The following is a 17,759-nucleotide window of genomic DNA, read 5'->3' as shown; positions in this document are numbered from 1 at the left end:
ATAACACCAGCAGTGCCCATTTGTTCTGGGTCAGGAGATAAGTGAAAAATAACCAAATGGAGTCAGATTAGTTCACCCTGTCTATAAATACCAGCATTTTTTTGCCCTGCTCTGCTTAGTAGCGTGGACTTTGCAGTACATTGTGTAGGTCAACAGACTGGATTTATTTTGGACTGAGTGGTGGGAATAAAGGGGAGTAAATCCAGAGTGGAGAGAGGGGCTTTCACAGATAATACAGTGCTGGCAGCCCTTCTCTCATAAACCAGTATGGGTCCAATTCAGATGCCTCTACTGGTTGCAACTGTGGCAATATGCCTTTGGGAAAGAGGCCATTTAAGGCCTTACATGTCAAAAACAATATCTTAAATATCATCTGGAAATTCAGATAGCCAGCTCAAGCTTTGGAACACTGGTGTAATTTGCTCTCACTGATAAACACCATTTGACAAGTGAACTACCACATTCTGTGATAGCAGGAATCACTAAATGAATTTAGGATATAGCCCCATGTAAAATATATTGCAGCAGCCAAATTTCAAGTTGACCAAGGCATAGTTGATTATACCAAATTCTGCATCCAAAAAAAGGCGGCAACCTCCTTTTCATACAAAGGTACTGCTGGTACATGATTATCAGACAGATAGTGGGTATGTAATTGGACCCCAAATTGCAACTGGGGTAGCAGGTGGGCAGCAGTACAAATACAATTGTTGCTATATTTTCTGTTTTCTTCCCTCCAATATCACTTCCATCTTTAGTGGTTGAGCCTCAGATAACTAGCCTTAACCGATGCCCTGTCTCACTGTACTGATTTCCCCCTACTGTTACTCACACCTTCTTGTTAACTGTCTGAAATGGGCCACTCTCATTACCACTTCAAAAGTTATTTTCCCTCCCTTGGTATCCTGCTGTCAATTGAATTGTCTCGTTAGACTGACCTCACACTTGGTAAGGCAGCTCACATCTTTTCATGTATTTATACCTGCTCCTGTATTTTCCACTCCATGCATCTGATGAAGTGGGTTCTAGCCCACAAAAGCTTATGCCCAAATAAATGTGTTGGTCTCAAAGGTGCCACAAGGACTCCTCGTTGTTTTTGACAAATTTAATAACATTTTCCTGGACACCTGATCTTTGTGTGACTAGGAAATCTAGCAATACAACCAAATTTGTCTCTGGACCTTATCCAAATAGGTATCCAGATTGACACAGATCGTGGAGTTCGAAGGCAGCTAAATACTCAGTTATTTCACTATAATAATTTTAGCCAGAAATAGGTTTGTTGCTGGCCAATAGTTGGTTGGTTGTCAGTGTCCAGTGTTTGGTTTCTTGAGTAAAGATTGTACAGTAGCTTCCTAAAGGGAAGCTGACAACCTGCCCTCTGCACAGGAGGAATTGACAAGCTCAACCAACAATGGACCCCACTCTTCAGCAGTGGGAAGAGCATGGGTCCAAAGTGCAGGTTGTGGGGTCACATAAAACCAAGAATCCTAGTAACTCAAAAATTGCTTTCCTGTGTGGGATACCAGATGAAGAACACTTCCTGTGAGGACAAGTGGCCTTAAGAATTTTTTTTTTCTGTATCAGCCTTTTACAGCCTAAAGCCATTGAACTTTAAATTTGCCATTTCCTTAGCAATGCTTTCTTAGCAAGTCCATCGTAATCGGGGTTAAACAACAGGATGGCTGTACATTGCCATCATGGTCAGGGAAGGAGGAGAAGCCAAGGCCATTTCCTTGTAGAATCCAATAACTTTGATTCAGCTAAATAGTAGGGACTAAAACACTTTTGTAGACTGGGTGAACCATCAAATACCACTTCTCAACAGCATTTCTTTGACTTTCCCTCCTGTCAAAACTTCAGACGTTCTTATCTTGTTTTCCAATCAAGCATGGGAAATCGCTTTCTTATATATACACCTCTTCCTTCTATGACTCCTTGTGTTTCCAGGAAGTCTGTGAAGGACTACCCCATACTGGTTGTAATTTTGCCCATCTTGATCATGAAGCCATTTTCCTGAGGCCTCTTTAGAAGTTACTTCTCCATTCCACAAGTGAAAATATCACTCTCCTTGGTCTTTAGGTCATTAAACACTAAAATTATCATCTTTAGGTCACTGAGTTAATGGACAAGTCTTCACTTTGGGATTTACTAGGAGACAGGATCCTCTTGTGATACACCCTCATATTTTCCATGTCTTAAAGACTATTTCTAATCTTAAATCCCACGTCAAGGTTTACCTTCCAACCTGGAATCTCACTTAAGTGTAATAGCTTTGACAATCTTCTCCTGATTTTCTCTGGGATGAATTTCCCTTTTCACTTCAGCAAAGATGTAGCCTTAACATGACTGTGCCTCAATCCAAAAAAGCTCTGTTTTTTATTCTACAGACTCTGAGAATTTTCTGTCTAGCAGGGCTCCCTTCCATAAATGCAATAATTTGGATGACCTGTTCAGATGCTAGAAGAGAGAGCATATAGGGCCTTTGTGTTGACAGTTGAGATGTTTGTTTGAATTGATTAATCTTGTTGTATAATTAATTTGTAAGCAGGTCAGAATCAAAGTTCTGCAAACCTGCCACCTAATCCTCACTATTTCACCTTTATGAAGGATTGCCATCTAGAAATCCAAGTCTGCAGCCTTGGGATGCAAAGGCCTGCCGATGATGCTTCTTTCCTAAATCATAATTTCTCTCTGTCCGTGTTCATCTCCTTCCTTCTTTTGTGTGACACTACTTTGGGCCTATGTCTCAGTAGTCTTGAATCTGGATTATCAAATGCACTCTGCTGGAGAACCGGACAACATTTTTCTACCTGTAATTTGGGTCTCATAGGAATGTATCTGCCAATCCATAGTTCCCTCTGTTTCATAGAATATATCAGGGTTGGAAAAGACCTCAGGAGGTCATCTAGTCCAACCCCACTGCTCAAAGCAGGACCAATCCCCAGACAGATTTTTGTCCCAGATCCCTAAATGGCTCCCGCAAGGATTGAACTCACAATCCTGGGTTCAGCAGGTCAATGCTCAAACCACTGAGCTATTTCTCTTCCCCCCTCCCCCATCTTAATTCTTCATCTTAATTCTCAGAGGGGTAGCCGTGTTAGTCTGGATCTGTAAAAGCAACAAAGAATCCTGTGGCACCTTATAGACTAACAGACGTTTTGCAGCATGAGCTTTCGTGGGTGAATACCCACTTCTTCGGATGCATCTTAATTCTGTTTCACCACAAAAGGATCCTGAATTAAGCAAATCTTTGGATATTGCTCCTGAGGTCATGTGCTTTTTCCTGTATTTTTCTGTGTTCTCAAGGCCAGCAGAAAAACTTTTCAATAATAAAAACAGAAAAATTCATTAGTAAGACTCAGATTTTGTCATGGATATTTTTAGTAAAAATCGCAGACCTGTCATGAGCAATAAACAAAAATTCATGGAAGCCCATGGCAGGTCTGTGATTTTTTCCTAAAAATATCCCTGACAAATGAGGAGGGTCCAGCACCCACAACAACTGGACAGCTCTGGGTCTCCCTGCTGCCTAGTGGCCAGGAGCTGCTGGGGGCCCACCGCCAGAAGCGGCTGAGAGCTGTGAGGCTGCTTGCTGACAGCTCCAACCCCAGAGCAGAAAATGTCACAGAGGTCTCTGGAAGTCACGGATTCTGTAACTTCCATGACATAATTGCAGCCTTACTCATCAGTAAGGCTGCGACTTTGTCACGGAAGTCACAGATTCCGTGACTTCTGCAACAGCCAGTGTGGCTGTCTCTGGGGCTGCTTGAGCAGCTCAGGCAGCCCCCAGGCCAGTCTCACCGGCCGCTGCTGGGGCAGTCTCAGGCCACCCTGCCACCCCTCCCCAAGAAGCAGCAGGAGGAGGTTGGGTGGGACTGGGAGTTGAAACGCAGGAGAGGGTGAGAGCTCTGGGTGGTGCTTATCTTGGGGGGGGGTCTCCTCGGAAGTGATTCTCAGCCAATGGGAGCTGCAGAGCTGACAGCTCATGGAGCTAGGAGCTTAGGGAGGGACGTCTCCGCTTCCAACTCATTTCCCTGCCCCCAGACCACACACCCCTGAGCACTTACTGCCCCCCTCCCCCTCTGCACGAGCACCCGTGGCCCTCCTCGGGCCACTGCCCCCAGCACCCACAAGCACCCATGGCACTCCCAAGATTAAGTCAGGTATAGTACAAGTCATGGACAGGTCACACGCCGTGACTTTTTATTTACTGCCCATGACCTGTCCATGACTTTTACTAACAATACCCGTGACGAAAAGGTAGCCTTACTCATCAGTGCTTGCTTGAAGGACAGCCCTCCTTCCTAGTAGTGCAGAATCCAAATTGGCAGATATATTCCGATGAGAAGAATTGTTACTTTAGAAATGAAGTGAAGTCAACATTTCTAGGTAATCCCATTAGGCTATCCCTTTACTGCATCATTGCTAACCAGTATATTAAAACAAAACATGCTTAAAAACACAATCAGGGTTTCTTATCTCATTTCTCAACTTCTGCTTGCAGGCTGCCAACAAGTGATGGCAGTGCATCAAAAGGAAAACAGCAAACCAGTGAGCCTGTGCATATTTTGAAGAGGTCATTTGCAAGAACTGTCTCAGTGGTGAGTACTAGTTACAGTCTTCATTTTCTATCTGTTCATTTCTGATTGCAAAATCTAAAGATTTAAAGAAAAAAATTGTAATTTTACTGTATTTTCAGCTATAACATAATAAAAAATCACATACATTGAGAGGAAGCTCAATGTATTAGTGTATTAAAGGTGATTTTTTTCACTTCTCCCTCAACATTCCAATGCAAACTTGTGTCCGAGTAAACTTTGATTATCATTGTGGTTGTCCAGATCATATAATAGCATATTTATTGCAGAATGTTTTTACCTTTTAATGAGTAAGCTAGTTTGGAAAATTGCCTTCACTTTTGATGTTTAAATATTCATATGTATTGAAAATATCACAAATCATTGTCTTCACGAGCTAATAAGTTGTTAATGATTCCACACAGTTCTGAGGCACCTAGTACTATATATTATCTTGTGCTGCCTTCAGAATATAACTGATTCCTAAGTAGTTACTGATTAGTTTTTCTCCTGAATAAATTAATTACTTTGTACTTCCAGAGCACATACTGTTTGTGGATCTCAAAGCTCTTGCTCTTAAGCCTCATTACACTCTGTGAGGTGAGGAATATACATAGGGGCACTTAAATGCAGCCACCTCTGGAGTGGAAGATCCCATCTGTTGAATACTGCATATCAGCACAGCAGAACAGTTTAAGACAGAATAAAGAATAGTTGAAATTCCAAGGAGACCCTTGCATAAACAAAATATTTGAGAGTTAAAATGTGGCCATTTCACTCCTTCTCTTACAAAAAGTGCCATGGGATCTTTATTGGTTGTAAATGGTGATTAGTTTAGTTTTGAATTTCATCTCACAACTTTACATCTTGTCTTGTACAGCACCGAGCATATGGTCAGCACTTGGCAACTAATAATCGTCTGAAAGGTTCTGCCTCCAGGAGTATACTTCCACATCTTAATTTTCTTCACTGTTACAGAGTGTCTGGCCCCTTTAAGGGGAAATGAGCCCAGTCCCTTCTGTGCCATGACCCAACTCTCCTCTCTAGGTGGGGAGAATGAGGCCAGGTGACCCAGATCAGTCTTGGGGTCGATAAGGAGAGGGCCTAAAGAGACAAGAGACTGCAGCTTGATGTTGGCAGATGCCTGCAAGCACTGCAGAGAGTAAGAAGGTTCCTACAGTGCCCTGATTAAGCAGAGGGAAGGCACTAATGGGGAAGAAGGCATTGGAGAAGGCAGAGAAAGCCAAACTCCAGGCAAGAAGTCCTGGGAGAGCAGTAAGCCAGACCGTCAAGAGAAGGGGCTGTGCCCAGGTTGGAACTGGAGCAGAAGAGTGTTTGAATGCTGTAAGGAAGACAGACAGACCTCAAGGAGTTGCTGTGCCCAGTGTGAGACTGAGGCTGAAGATATTTTATTTTGAGTTTATTTTATGCTAATAAGTCAGACCTCAAGAAGAGGATTTTTTACTGGGCAGAAGCCTTTATGGAATTATCGAGGAGCCTGAGTGAAGAGAAAAATGAGGCAGGGCACCACTGGCCACAAGGGGAACTAGGGAGGCAGCCCACCCTGTTACATTCACCGCCTTTTTTTTATGTCCTCTTTTTATGTGGCCATCTGTGTTTGGATCTCCTTTAATTACGCAGTCTGTTATCTGCTGTCCTCCTTTAAGTTTCTCCTTAAAACTTTCCATGTGGCCAGAAAACCCTTGTTGCTTTCTTTTAGTAATAGCATTAAAACAAACTAACAATCACTCTCCACCAAATCTATGTATATTTCAAGATAGCTGCTTTACTAAGCAAAGCAGTCACATGATTTTTATTGGATGTCCTCCTTCCTTATTTTGCCAGTGTTTGTCATCCCTTCTCATATCATGTCTTAACCTGAATTGTAAACTATTTGGGATGGGAACATCCTTTCTCCTTTCTGGTTAGGGCACTTTATAAATAACCAACACTTTTTCCCCCAGAGGTCTTAGGTGTTCCTAGGTGGTATCCCATGCAAGTACTGACATAGTTTCAAACCTGGTTAGCTTGTAAGCTCTGGCATTGACAGCACCAGGCATGTAGTTATAGATTCTTTTTCATTAAGGCAAGGATACGCTGAGTTGAAAATAAGTATTTTTTTAAAATTGTCCATGGTACTTATTCAACAACTAAAAACAATTTTTGAAAGCTTATTTTAATTCATTATAAATTAATTAGGGCTATCAGCTATGTTGACCACCTGAATATTTTATGTATGATAGAGAGGCTTATCTTCAGTTTTCAGTTTCCACTCACAAGACATTGTTATATACAATGCAGGCTGCTGGGGGTGTATCTGTGTTATAATAGTGAATTACCTCCTGCATTTCTTTCTTTTCTCATCCTTAAATTAAAAACACTCTTTAATGTGGTTAGTAAGGTTTAGTGTGTGTATTGATGTAAGAAGTTTTGAGTTTTTATATTACCGATGTGGATAGGTGCCATTAGTTTGTAATCTTCCTTAGAAAGTTGAACTTGACTTTTTTTCCTTTCCTGAAATAGGAATGCTTTGAGTCATTGCTGAGCATTCTTCATTGGAGTTGGACAACCTTAGTGCTAGGAGTTGAGGAGCTTCGAGGATTGAAGGGATTCCAGTATACAGCTACCCTTCTTGATCTAGAGCGGTTGCGTTTTGTGGGCACTTGTTGTCTTAGGTTGCTGAGAGTCTACACGTGTGAGATATACCCCATGTCAGGTAATATTTTTGGTCTTTTGCATGTGATTCATATTTATCAGCAGACAGGTAACACACAATATGGAAATAACTTGAGTAATAAGCTAAATTTTCAATTAATTGATTTTTAGCAGCTGTATCACAGTTTGAAATATTTTTAGTAGAGCCATTTAAGAGAGTAGGGATTGATGCATTCAGAAATAGAAAACTTTTGCACTATCAATTATATGCCTAATGGAACATATAACTGCACGTTTGATTAACCTCCTAATTATGTCAAAATATATTTTCATGACTAAGTAGACAGATATGCCTTCAGGACTACCCTGTGGTTTGTTATCCAGTTTCTGTGCATAGTATTTGCTTTGCTAGTAAGCATAATCAATTAAAATTTGAAAGCAGATGTTTGCTGTTTTCACACTTGCAGGCTAAGTGCATCTTTATTAAAATTTAGTAGCATCTGTATATCCTTGTTTTGGTTCATTAGAATGTAGGTCTGAAAAGATTCAAGTTCTTTTGTATATTTAACATTGCTTAATTTTGATTTGTCTTGCTTTGTGTTGATATATACATTACTAAACTGTTTTTAAATTTTCTCTTGTTAAAAATGTGTATACTATTTTTAACTTCCTGTGTAACTTTTGTGTTTAGCTACTGAATATAATTTACATTTTAATAGACAAGAATATACACAGATATTTTGTTAATTGTAAATTTAATGTCCTCCTTCTTATCACCTTCTAGCTAGTGCTAAGGCTGTTGTAGAGGAAACTAGCAAGTTAGCAGACTGCATTGGGAAAACAAGAACCTTGCTGAGAAAAATTCTATCTGAAGGAGTTGATCACTGTATGGTGAAGCTGGACAATGACCCCCAAGGATATCTCAGTCAGCCCCTGAGTCTTCTAGAAGCTGTTCTTCAAGAATGTCATAACACTTTCACAGCCTGCTTTCACTCTTTCTGCCCAACACCAGCTCTACAGTGGGCTTGCCTCTGTGACTTGCTGAATTGTTTAGATCAGGTATACATTAAATAACATCACTGAACAGTAGTTCTTACAATGCTGTGCTCTAAAGAGACACGAAAATAAGATTCCTATTCTACTTTCTTTTTCACTTTTCTTAGTTAGATTAATTTTTATCCTGCTTTTACAATTTGAGTTGCTATTCACTTCTATAAATATACTATAAATCCTATAACCTCTGTTTTATGATTTAAGGTACAGTGTTCTGGGTGGGGCTTATCTTATGAATTGACACTGACATTGTAAGTGTAGTCTCAGATAGAAGGTGTAATAGAAAAGAAGGAAGACAAACACATTCTTAGGGCTTTTATAGATAACCTTTTGGACACAATATTTTGGAAAATGGTGTAGGATGCATTTATTTACTAGCTAATTTTTTATTTGGTATTTGTGTTTGTGGGATTTGTCTTTGGATGGAAATATGTAGTTGAAAATGCACAAAACATTTTTATTAATTAAATTAAAATATCTTAAAAGTGCTGGATACATACGAAAAAATAAGCACTGGCTTTGCTTTTAAAACTTAATAAACAAAGGAAGTATTAACTGTAGTTAGTGAATTGGCAGATTGTTTCTGGTCACCACAGGCTGGTTTTTCAGACTAGATGGTCACCTAGTGGGATTTTCTGAAGTGTCTATGCAGGTTAGTTGCCCAACTCCCATTTATTTCAACGGGAGTTCATTAGGCGACTAACTCTCGTTGAAATAAATGGGAGTGTCACAGTCCCAATAGGTCCCTATTGAAGCTATGACCTAATATGAATAGCTGTAAATGAAACTGATCTTTTTAAGCCTACTAAGGCCAACTTTTATGGTTAAAATCATTCATATGCTTAAATTTATTGCTCAGCTGAGGACATAATTTTCAAGTTTAAAAATTGCAATTTGATAATGTCATAAATTTGGGGAAGTAAAATAACATTTGAGAGAAATAATGTGTTAATAAACTTAAGTTAAAAACTATTTGAGATCCAAAGAGTGAAGGTAATGTAAAATATACGAGAGATTTGACATTTTTATGCTTTGCTACTTACAGCAAACATTTTTAAAATAGATTTAATAACTAAAGTGCCACTGGAAAAAGCCTTTCACTGTGATTTAGAAGCTTCTTGCACAAAAATTAATATTAGTTTTAGTGGCGCAGTAACCTGAATGTTACTAAGAGAGAGGAAACTACTGAGAATAGAAGGGTGGTCCTTTTTTTTAAAGAACTAGACTATAACTCAAGAGATCTGGATTCAATTCCCGGTTCTGCCTGAAATATATCCTGTGATGCCTTGGGCAAGTTACTTAGTCTCTCTGCTCCTCAGTTCCCATCTGTAAAATGGGGATAATAGTACTTCCCTACTTCACAGAGACATTGTGAGGTTCTCCGATGCTATTGTGATGGGGGCCATATAAGTATGTACAGTAGAATGTGCACAAAATAATAGTATGAATTGGAAAACCTATACTTCACTTACTATTTGTTTAATTTTTTTTTTTTTTAAATAAAGGACATCCAGGAAGCAAACTTCAAAACGTCAAGTAGCCGGCTTCTTGCAGCTGTAATGTCAGCCCTGTGTCATACTTCCGTAAAGCTGACCTCTATCTTTCCTATCACTTACGATGGAGAAGTATTGCTGCGATCCATGGTCAAACAAGTCAGCACCGAGAATGACTCTGCACTGGCCCACCGTTTCCCTCTCTTGGTAGCCCATATGGAAAAACTTAGTCAGGTTAGGAAATTTTCTGAAATCTTTCTATTTAATTTTTTTGTAACAGCAAACCAATGGACTAGAAAGGTAATCTGGGTCTGCTTTATAGGAATGTATCCAAGGTTGCCTACGTGTTTCCATTCTAAATGGCTTATTTCAGATGCTTACAACTTTGTCAAACATTCATCTTTTAGGCTGAAACTTCCCACATTTGTTCTCAACTGGAGAGAAAATTAAATGTTGGAAAGTTGAATCAAAAGTAGCTTAGTCATTTGAGTACATTGCGGGAAAAAAATACCCTTTTGTTGCTATTAGTTTTACTATACATTTTTCATTAATAATCTCAATTTTTAATGACTTTGCACATATGACCACATAAGCTAAGTAAGGCTTTTTTTTAATGTGTCCCCATGATTGGTGAGACTGATAGGCTTTAATGAATGATCTCATACTACTTTTGGATCATAAATAAAGCAGGAGTGAGAAGTGATTGAGGCTAGTACCTGGGAGATCCCAGCTTCGTACAGAGATTGGAAGTTCTGCAATGAATGAGTCAAAGGACCACACATAAGCAAGGATTTAAAAAAAAACAAAAAAAAACAAGCCTCCACAATGAATGAAGCAGGGTCTTGAAGCAATCATAGTATATGTTCAAAACCAGTACTGTACTTTAATGAATCAACATATTATCATAGAATATCAGGGTTGGAAGGGACCTCAGGAGGTCATCTAGTCCAATCCCCTGTTCAAAGCAGGATCAAACCCAACTAAATCATCCCAGCCAGGGCTTTGTCAAGCCTGACCTTAAAAACCTTTAAGGAAGGAGATTCCACCACCTCCCTAGGTAACCCATTCCAGTGCTTCACCACCCTCCTAATGAAAAAGGTTTTCCTAATATCCAACCTAAACCTCCCCCACTGCAACTTGAGACCATTACTCCTTGTTCTGTTGTCTGCTACCACTGAGAACAGTCTAGATCCATCCTCTTTGGAACCCCCTTTCAGGTAGTTGAAAGCAGCTATCAAATCCCCCCTCATTCTTCTCTTCTGCAGACTAAACAATCCCAGTTCCCTCAGCCTCTCCTCATAAGTCATGTGCTCCAGCCCCCTAATCATTTTTGTTGCCCTCCGCTGGACTCTTTCCAATTTTTCCACATCCTTCTTGTAGTGTGGGGACCAAAACTGGACACAGTACTCCAGATGAGGCCTCACCAATGTCGAATAGAGGGGAATGATCACGTCCCTTGATCTGCTGGCAGTACCTCTACTTATACAGCCTAAAATGCCTTTAGCCTTCTTGGCAATAAGGGCACACTGTTGACTTATATCCAGCTTCTCGTCCACTAGTAACATGACAGATGCTAGATGTTTTGAAGGACTGGTCACGAAGACATGGACTTGGCCCGGGCCCAGAATCTTGTATAAGAAGCCTTTCATATTGGTGATAGGATTAAGAGAGCTGCTGCCTCAGCTCTCAGTTGAAAACCTGAAAATCTGCTTCGCTGCAGTAGTCTGGGTTCCACCAAAAGTTCAAGAAGTAACCTGAAGAACTCTACCCTACACTGGGGAGAACTGCTTTGGGAAACAGCAGAAATCTCTCTTCGGAAGGCAGAGTAGATGTTTACCTGAGTTGGTTCTGGGTGTATTTCACTTTCCTCCCCACTATTTGTGGGGGTGGTGATATGTTTTTCTACATTAATGATTGGCTTTCAAGGTGTCCAGTACCTCCTTACACAGACAAATCAGTTCACTAGCAGCAGAAATGAAAGGATTCTAGGCCCCCTGTCCACAAGCACCTAACAAGGGCTTTTTAAGGGGTCCAGAACATCTAGACAGTCAGCTACTTGCTTTAGCTTGCCAACCCACCTTATTGGGGGAGGAAGGGGGGATTGGGGCCTTTTACCATGCCTGTTAGTGGTCCTTAGCTATTTAGAACACATGGATCTTGAGTATTATGGTTTACTTGCACAATGAAAATTTTTAAAAAGCCCAACCTCTGCTGATTGCCCCTGGCCTCTGGGTACACTCTTGGGTATGGCCTTATCAAGAAGGGACACAGCAGGAAGTAAATTCCTTCTTGCAAAGAGAGCCATTTATTCCAGTTTCTTCCTGATAATGAAAGACAGGCAAACTCCAACCCATTCTGGTGCTATGGACTTGAATCAATATTTGGTCAAGGAAAAATTCAAGATGGTCACATCTTTTCTCTTTCTTGCCCTGGATGCTATTGATGCTTACCTATAGGGAAACTTCCCTGTCACCACAGGGAAGATGAATTATAGATTAATTGTAGGAGGACCATCATGAGTATGTTTAGGGCTTTGAGGCTGGCATCAGTCCCAATTATTTTCACGAAATGCTGAGTAACAGTTGTGGCTTTCTTGCACAGTTTGGGAGTTCACATGTTCCCCTAAATGGATGATTAGCTCACTCATGACACCACTCTGGAGATATCAGATTAATCTAATTTACCACTTTTGTCTTTTGTGGTGCATTTATTTGGAAATCTGTCTGCATCACAAAAATAGTGATTGAAAAGGAGAAATGTTAAGGTGCTTAAATTATCATGCTTGTTGTGAGCTCCATATTTAGTAAAATCAGTTATGAGTGGAAAAAGGAAAGTTAAACCCATGTTAACTCAATGATTTTTCAAAAAGGGTGTTAATGACTTGCATGTAAAAAGAGGTGGTTTGGTAGATAGTTTCTTGATGAGTGGGTGAAACTGCTGTTCGTGTTTGTTCGCATTATGAGTGCTCTCATCAGGAGGGGAATAGTTCTCAAACTAAAGGTTTATATCCTTGAAAGAAAAGCAGTTATAAATGAAACTCTCCTGCAAAATCCATATACTGCTCAAAATTGAAAAAGTGCAATTGTGCAATTTCTCAATTTCCTGTTGACAATAAAACAAGGTCTTAAACTTGGGGGGGGAAATCAAGGTCATTTCGTGCAAGATGGATTATGTTTTATGGAATGATATTGTGTTATTGGTAGTGATTTCTCCAGTAAGTTATCGTTTGTGCCTTTGTATATGCAATGCGTATATATTCCTGTCAAGTGAGACACATCCCCATCTTGATGGTTTTCATAGCGCCCTGTTTTCGCTTTTTAAAATGTTCGTAATAACTTTCATTACCTATAGTGAAGACTCTGTAGAGGTTGAAGTCACTGAGATCAAGGATGTTTTATAAAGTTAGCCGCATTTGAAGAAAAACGGTAGTGTGCAACATTCCTAGTGCAAACTAATAGTTTTTTAGCTAAAAATACCCACCAGTTTTATAATAGAAGCACAAACCCGAAATGATAAATATATCAAGAAATATCTTCAGTAAAGAATTTTTACATTTAAGTAATTTTGCTGTCCATAGTACTGAAAAGCAGCAATGCTGGCTAGATAGTACATGCATAATATAGATACCTATAGATAAGTATTTATATAATACTACGTGACTCCGGTTTTCCTTAATACAAATAACTTCATGTAGTTGTGATAGTTAAAGTTGCAAAATTGCATGGTGTCCTCATACACTCTTATACTGACAGATTTTCATAGATTCATAGAGTTTAAGTCCAGAAGGGATCATTTAGCTTGACTTCCTGTATATCACAGACCTTTACATTTGACCCAGTTACCTGTGCATTAAGCCTAGTAACTTGTGTTCTGTTTGTCTAATGTACATCTTCCATAAAGGCATCCAGTCTTGATTTTGAAGACATCAAGACATGGAGAATGCATCACCTGCCTTGGTTGTCTGTTCCTGTGGTTAATCACCCTAATCACACACAACCCAGTCCATAGTGTTTGTAGAAGTGAGCCTAGACTTGATCACAGCCAAAAGTGTATCTTCAGTAGTACAGGTTCCAGGCCACAGAAGAGCTTGCTGCGCAACTCAGACTAAGCCCACAGATGCAGGCTTGCTCCTGTTTCGTCCTCCTGTGTCATGGGGCATCCTACATTTGTGAGACATGGTTGACTGCATGACTGACTTCACACAGTTTACTCACCAAACAGAAACAATATAAGCAAGTTAGTCTCCTTCGCACACAAGAGAAGGTAGACTCCCTCCACTAGCCTTTCTAGCCTTGTGAGAGAATAGGAGCTTGTTTTTTTGGATGGGCATTTAGCCTAGAAAAAGCTTGTTCAGAGGCATTTCATGCTATTCTCAACAGTTGGAAAAATCCATGAGAAAATACTACACATCCAAGTGTCAACGGTTTTCCATCTGGGTCAATAATTGTGACATAATTCCAGGAGAAATCAACATCCCTACTATCCTGGACTACTACTTCTCCCTGAAGATTTCAGGTCTTTCATTTAGCTCAATAGGTGTCCACTTGGGAGCTATCAGTGCCTGCCATCCTCTGATCAATGGCTGCTTTATTTTTGTCCATGCTGTAACAATTCATTTTTTGAAAGACTTAAGTTAGAACTTTCTCAACTGTAAGCAAATCTCTTCTATCTTGGGACTTCAGTCTGGTCCTCTCAGCACTAACAAGGCCTCCTTTTGAACCATTGGTGTCTGGCTTCCTATATCATTTCTCCATAAATGTCATCTGCTTGGGAGCCATCAACTCCACTGGATGGATGAATGAACTGGGAGACTTTATGGCAAACCCACAATACACTGTCTTTCACAAAATTAAGATTATGCTGAGACTGCATCCTAAATTTATTCCTAAAGTGATTTCAGACTTCCATCTCCATCAGCCCATCACCTAACTTTTCCCTGAAATTTCACACCTCTAGCAAATACAGACATCAGCATTTCCTGGATGTTCATAGTGCAGTGGTATTCTATCAGCAAAGAATAAAAACCATTTAGAAAATGGCCTAGGTTGTTCATATCACTTGCAGAATGGATGGCAGGGAAGCCATATTATCTGAAAAGACTTCTCAAATTTATCTGAGGGTGCATCCTACTGTGTTATGAACTAACACTGCTCCACTACAAGATTTGAAAGACCACTTTACCAGAGCTCAGACAGTTTCAATAGCTTTTGAGAGATGTCTCTATTAATGTAACCTGTAAGTCAGCGCATACCTTCTCCAGATATTAGGCCTTAGTACCAGCCTTGAAAGCTGACACTTCCCGAGCATGAACTACACCACCAGGCTCTCCTCCTGCTAGGTTGCCTCCCTCTGTCTATAGCCCTCTCTCTCTCTCTCTCTCTCTCGTAATCAAGCTGTTAGTCAGCCCTGGCCAGAATTCCTGCATCATTTCATTCCCGACTCTTCTTGCATGTTAGTTGAGAATCTGCTTCCCCAGGCACCTGGTTCCTTGTCTCTGCCCAGCAGAGGTGAAAGGATGTGCTAAGGAAAATAAGAGCACGTTGTCTGACCCAGGTGTGGGGTGGGGAAGACACTATTGCCCTTTTTCCAGGGCTGCAGTACTTCAAGGTCACATGATATATTTTATATGAACTGGTTTTATTTTATTCATCTTTCATTCACTGGCCGATTTAGAAGCTCCTGCAAGCCATGCTTTAAGCCAAGAGACATGATAAATTGACATACCAAAATCAATAAAAATAATGAACAAGTCTCCATATTTTTTCCCATTGATGCTGAGGTTTCCTATGAAGAGGACCCTGTTATGATGATTTTACAGTCCTTTAAGGCAAGACACAGTCTGGAGGACATTGTTGTCCTAGAAGTGCCTGGATAGAAACAAGAACTTCTGTTACAGAGCAGCAGAGGAGTGCCATCCATCTATTCTAAGGAGATTTTTTGGCATCTGGTGTCTGATTACATCTATGAATGGAGTGGGCTTCTGAGCTACAGAAGAGCCATAATAAGTATGCCTGGCTCCGGAATTTAACCAAACATCTAGAGTTCCTACTCTATGTCTACACAGCCCATGGTAGTGAGCCTCCCAGCCTGGGTTGCTGGACTCAGGCTAGTTCTCTTGATGTGTAGGCAGGGCTTTGAAGTTTTGGCTTTGGCTAAAGGTCTGGACTCTGACGTCAACCCACATCTCTAGGCTTCAGAGCCAGAGCTCCAGCCCAACCCACAATACCCACAGGTATGTTTAGAGGTAGTTCAAGCCTGAGTCTGTTGACTCAAACTGGGAGGCTTGCTGCCAGGAACCGTGTATACATACTCTGAGAAGTTCACATGAATCACCAGCCAGAAATGGGTGCTCTCCAGGGCCATCCCCAAAGAGGCCCTCTGAATATGGGCCCATGATGTGCTGCAGCTGCTCTGGCAGCACAGCCTGATCTGGGACTGGCATCAACAACAGGGTTACTTTGAGGGGTTGATCCAGCAACTGCAGGCACTCTTCTGGTTCTCCCTCTGTGGTTATAATTATGCCATCCCTGCTCAGGCCTCTTGGTGTGGTCCCCAGCGCCTGATCAAATTCATTGTAGAAGGGGCAGGTAGAAAGGGAGTTCCATGAGGTGTGGTTCCTGTCCTGGGTTTGTGATGGGCATTCTTGAAGGATTTAACCCGCTCCTAGCATTGAGTTCTGGGCTGGTGGAGCGCAGGTGCTGCCAGCCTCTCCAAGATGCTGATGTACACATGCTCATTTCTTGTGTTCTTGATGAAACCGTGGCTCTTGTTCTCCTCACACCACAGATTCATCAGAATCTTGCTGTGTTTCTCTGTCCAGCTAGCAGTATGCTGAGTGTTAGTCTGCTGCTTAGTTGTGGGAATAGCCAACGTACAATAGGGTTAGCTGAGGAGCTCACATGAAGGAAGGGTTAAATGCCAGGCAGTTGTATTTTAACCAGGAGGTTGCTTCCAGTTCCTGGAAGTCAGGTGGGAAAGTTTGGGGATTAAAGGTTCAGCACACACAGGCCTGTGGGATTGTGGGATAGCATTGATGGTCTTTCCAAACACAAGCGTGGTGACCTGGGCTTTGCCTACATCCACACTGCAAAGCTAGCAGGCTTGGACTTGAGCCACAGTGGGATATGGACTCAGACTCATGCCCCTTAGTTAGTCAGCAGGCCTGCATCTTGAGAGGCTTCTGGCACCTCTCAGAAGGCTGTGTGTATGGATGGTATGGGGGGTTGGGTGTAAAGCTGACTCAGAGCCTGGGTTGACTATGCAATATAGACATACCTTTACAAAAAGCAGAAGCTTCTGGGACAGAGAAGACATGCAGACTGTTTGATACATATCTGATTAATCTCTGCATTGACTTTCATTGTATGATTCATGATGAATGCTATATGAAAAAAGCTGAGACATTCTCCTCCAGTAGAGAGAGCTTTCATTGCTGGGATATAGCTATTGATGAGATAATGGACTATAAGGGTCTGTTATGACCATTGTGACTATGCACAAGCCTATCTAGGAATTCTCTTTCCGGTTATAGCATAATATTCTTAATGAAACCTAGTTTTTATTGTATTTGAGAAGACAAAAACATAAATCTATGTCTGGCTGAATGAATTGTTGAATTGCTACGATTGTACACTAAACATGAATTAGTCAACATTTTCCTTAAGTCCTGATTTTTAAAAGTTATGATGTTCTAATTTTAAAAAGGCACTGATACCTCAATTATTGCAAGATAATTAAATTCTTTTATTACAAGTTCTCTTTTATGTAGAGGTACTGGGGGTTGAACTGGTAAAACCTTATTCTCAGAAAAATTGAAGGTTTTTTTCTGTTAAAGTAGACCCAGGTTTCAAATAAAAGTTGGGGTTTTTTGAGTAGGGGGTGGGTGTTTACCTTGGATTGCAGAGTATCAGTGCAATTTTTAGATTGGGATTCTTTTTGTAACTGGTTTGTACATCCTACTACATATGAGCATTGCTAA

General features: G+C 40.7%; 1 protein-coding gene across 11 annotated transcripts in view; it reads left to right on the top strand.

The window, feature by feature from the left end:
- The window catches only part of MYCBP2 (MYC binding protein 2), a 432,876-nt gene that overhangs the window by 197,517 nt on the left and 217,600 nt on the right, over positions 1-17,759 (top strand). For all 11 annotated transcript variants that reach the window (XM_039512057.1, XM_039512192.1, XM_039512052.1 and 8 more), the window contains 4 exons: positions 4,508-4,604; positions 7,104-7,296; positions 8,020-8,294; positions 9,794-10,015. In XM_039512057.1, the coding sequence (XP_039367991.1) occupies positions 4,508-4,604; positions 7,104-7,296; positions 8,020-8,294; positions 9,794-10,015 (787 nt within the window). The remainder of the gene's footprint in view (positions 1-4,507; positions 4,605-7,103; positions 7,297-8,019; positions 8,295-9,793; positions 10,016-17,759) is intronic.

Source organism: Mauremys reevesii, linkage group 1 (assembly GCF_016161935.1).
Source record: "Mauremys reevesii isolate NIE-2019 linkage group 1, ASM1616193v1, whole genome shotgun sequence".
Classification (NCBI taxonomy): domain Eukaryota; kingdom Metazoa; phylum Chordata; order Testudines; family Geoemydidae; genus Mauremys; species Mauremys reevesii.
This window is presented reverse-complemented; position numbering and strand designations above follow the sequence as displayed.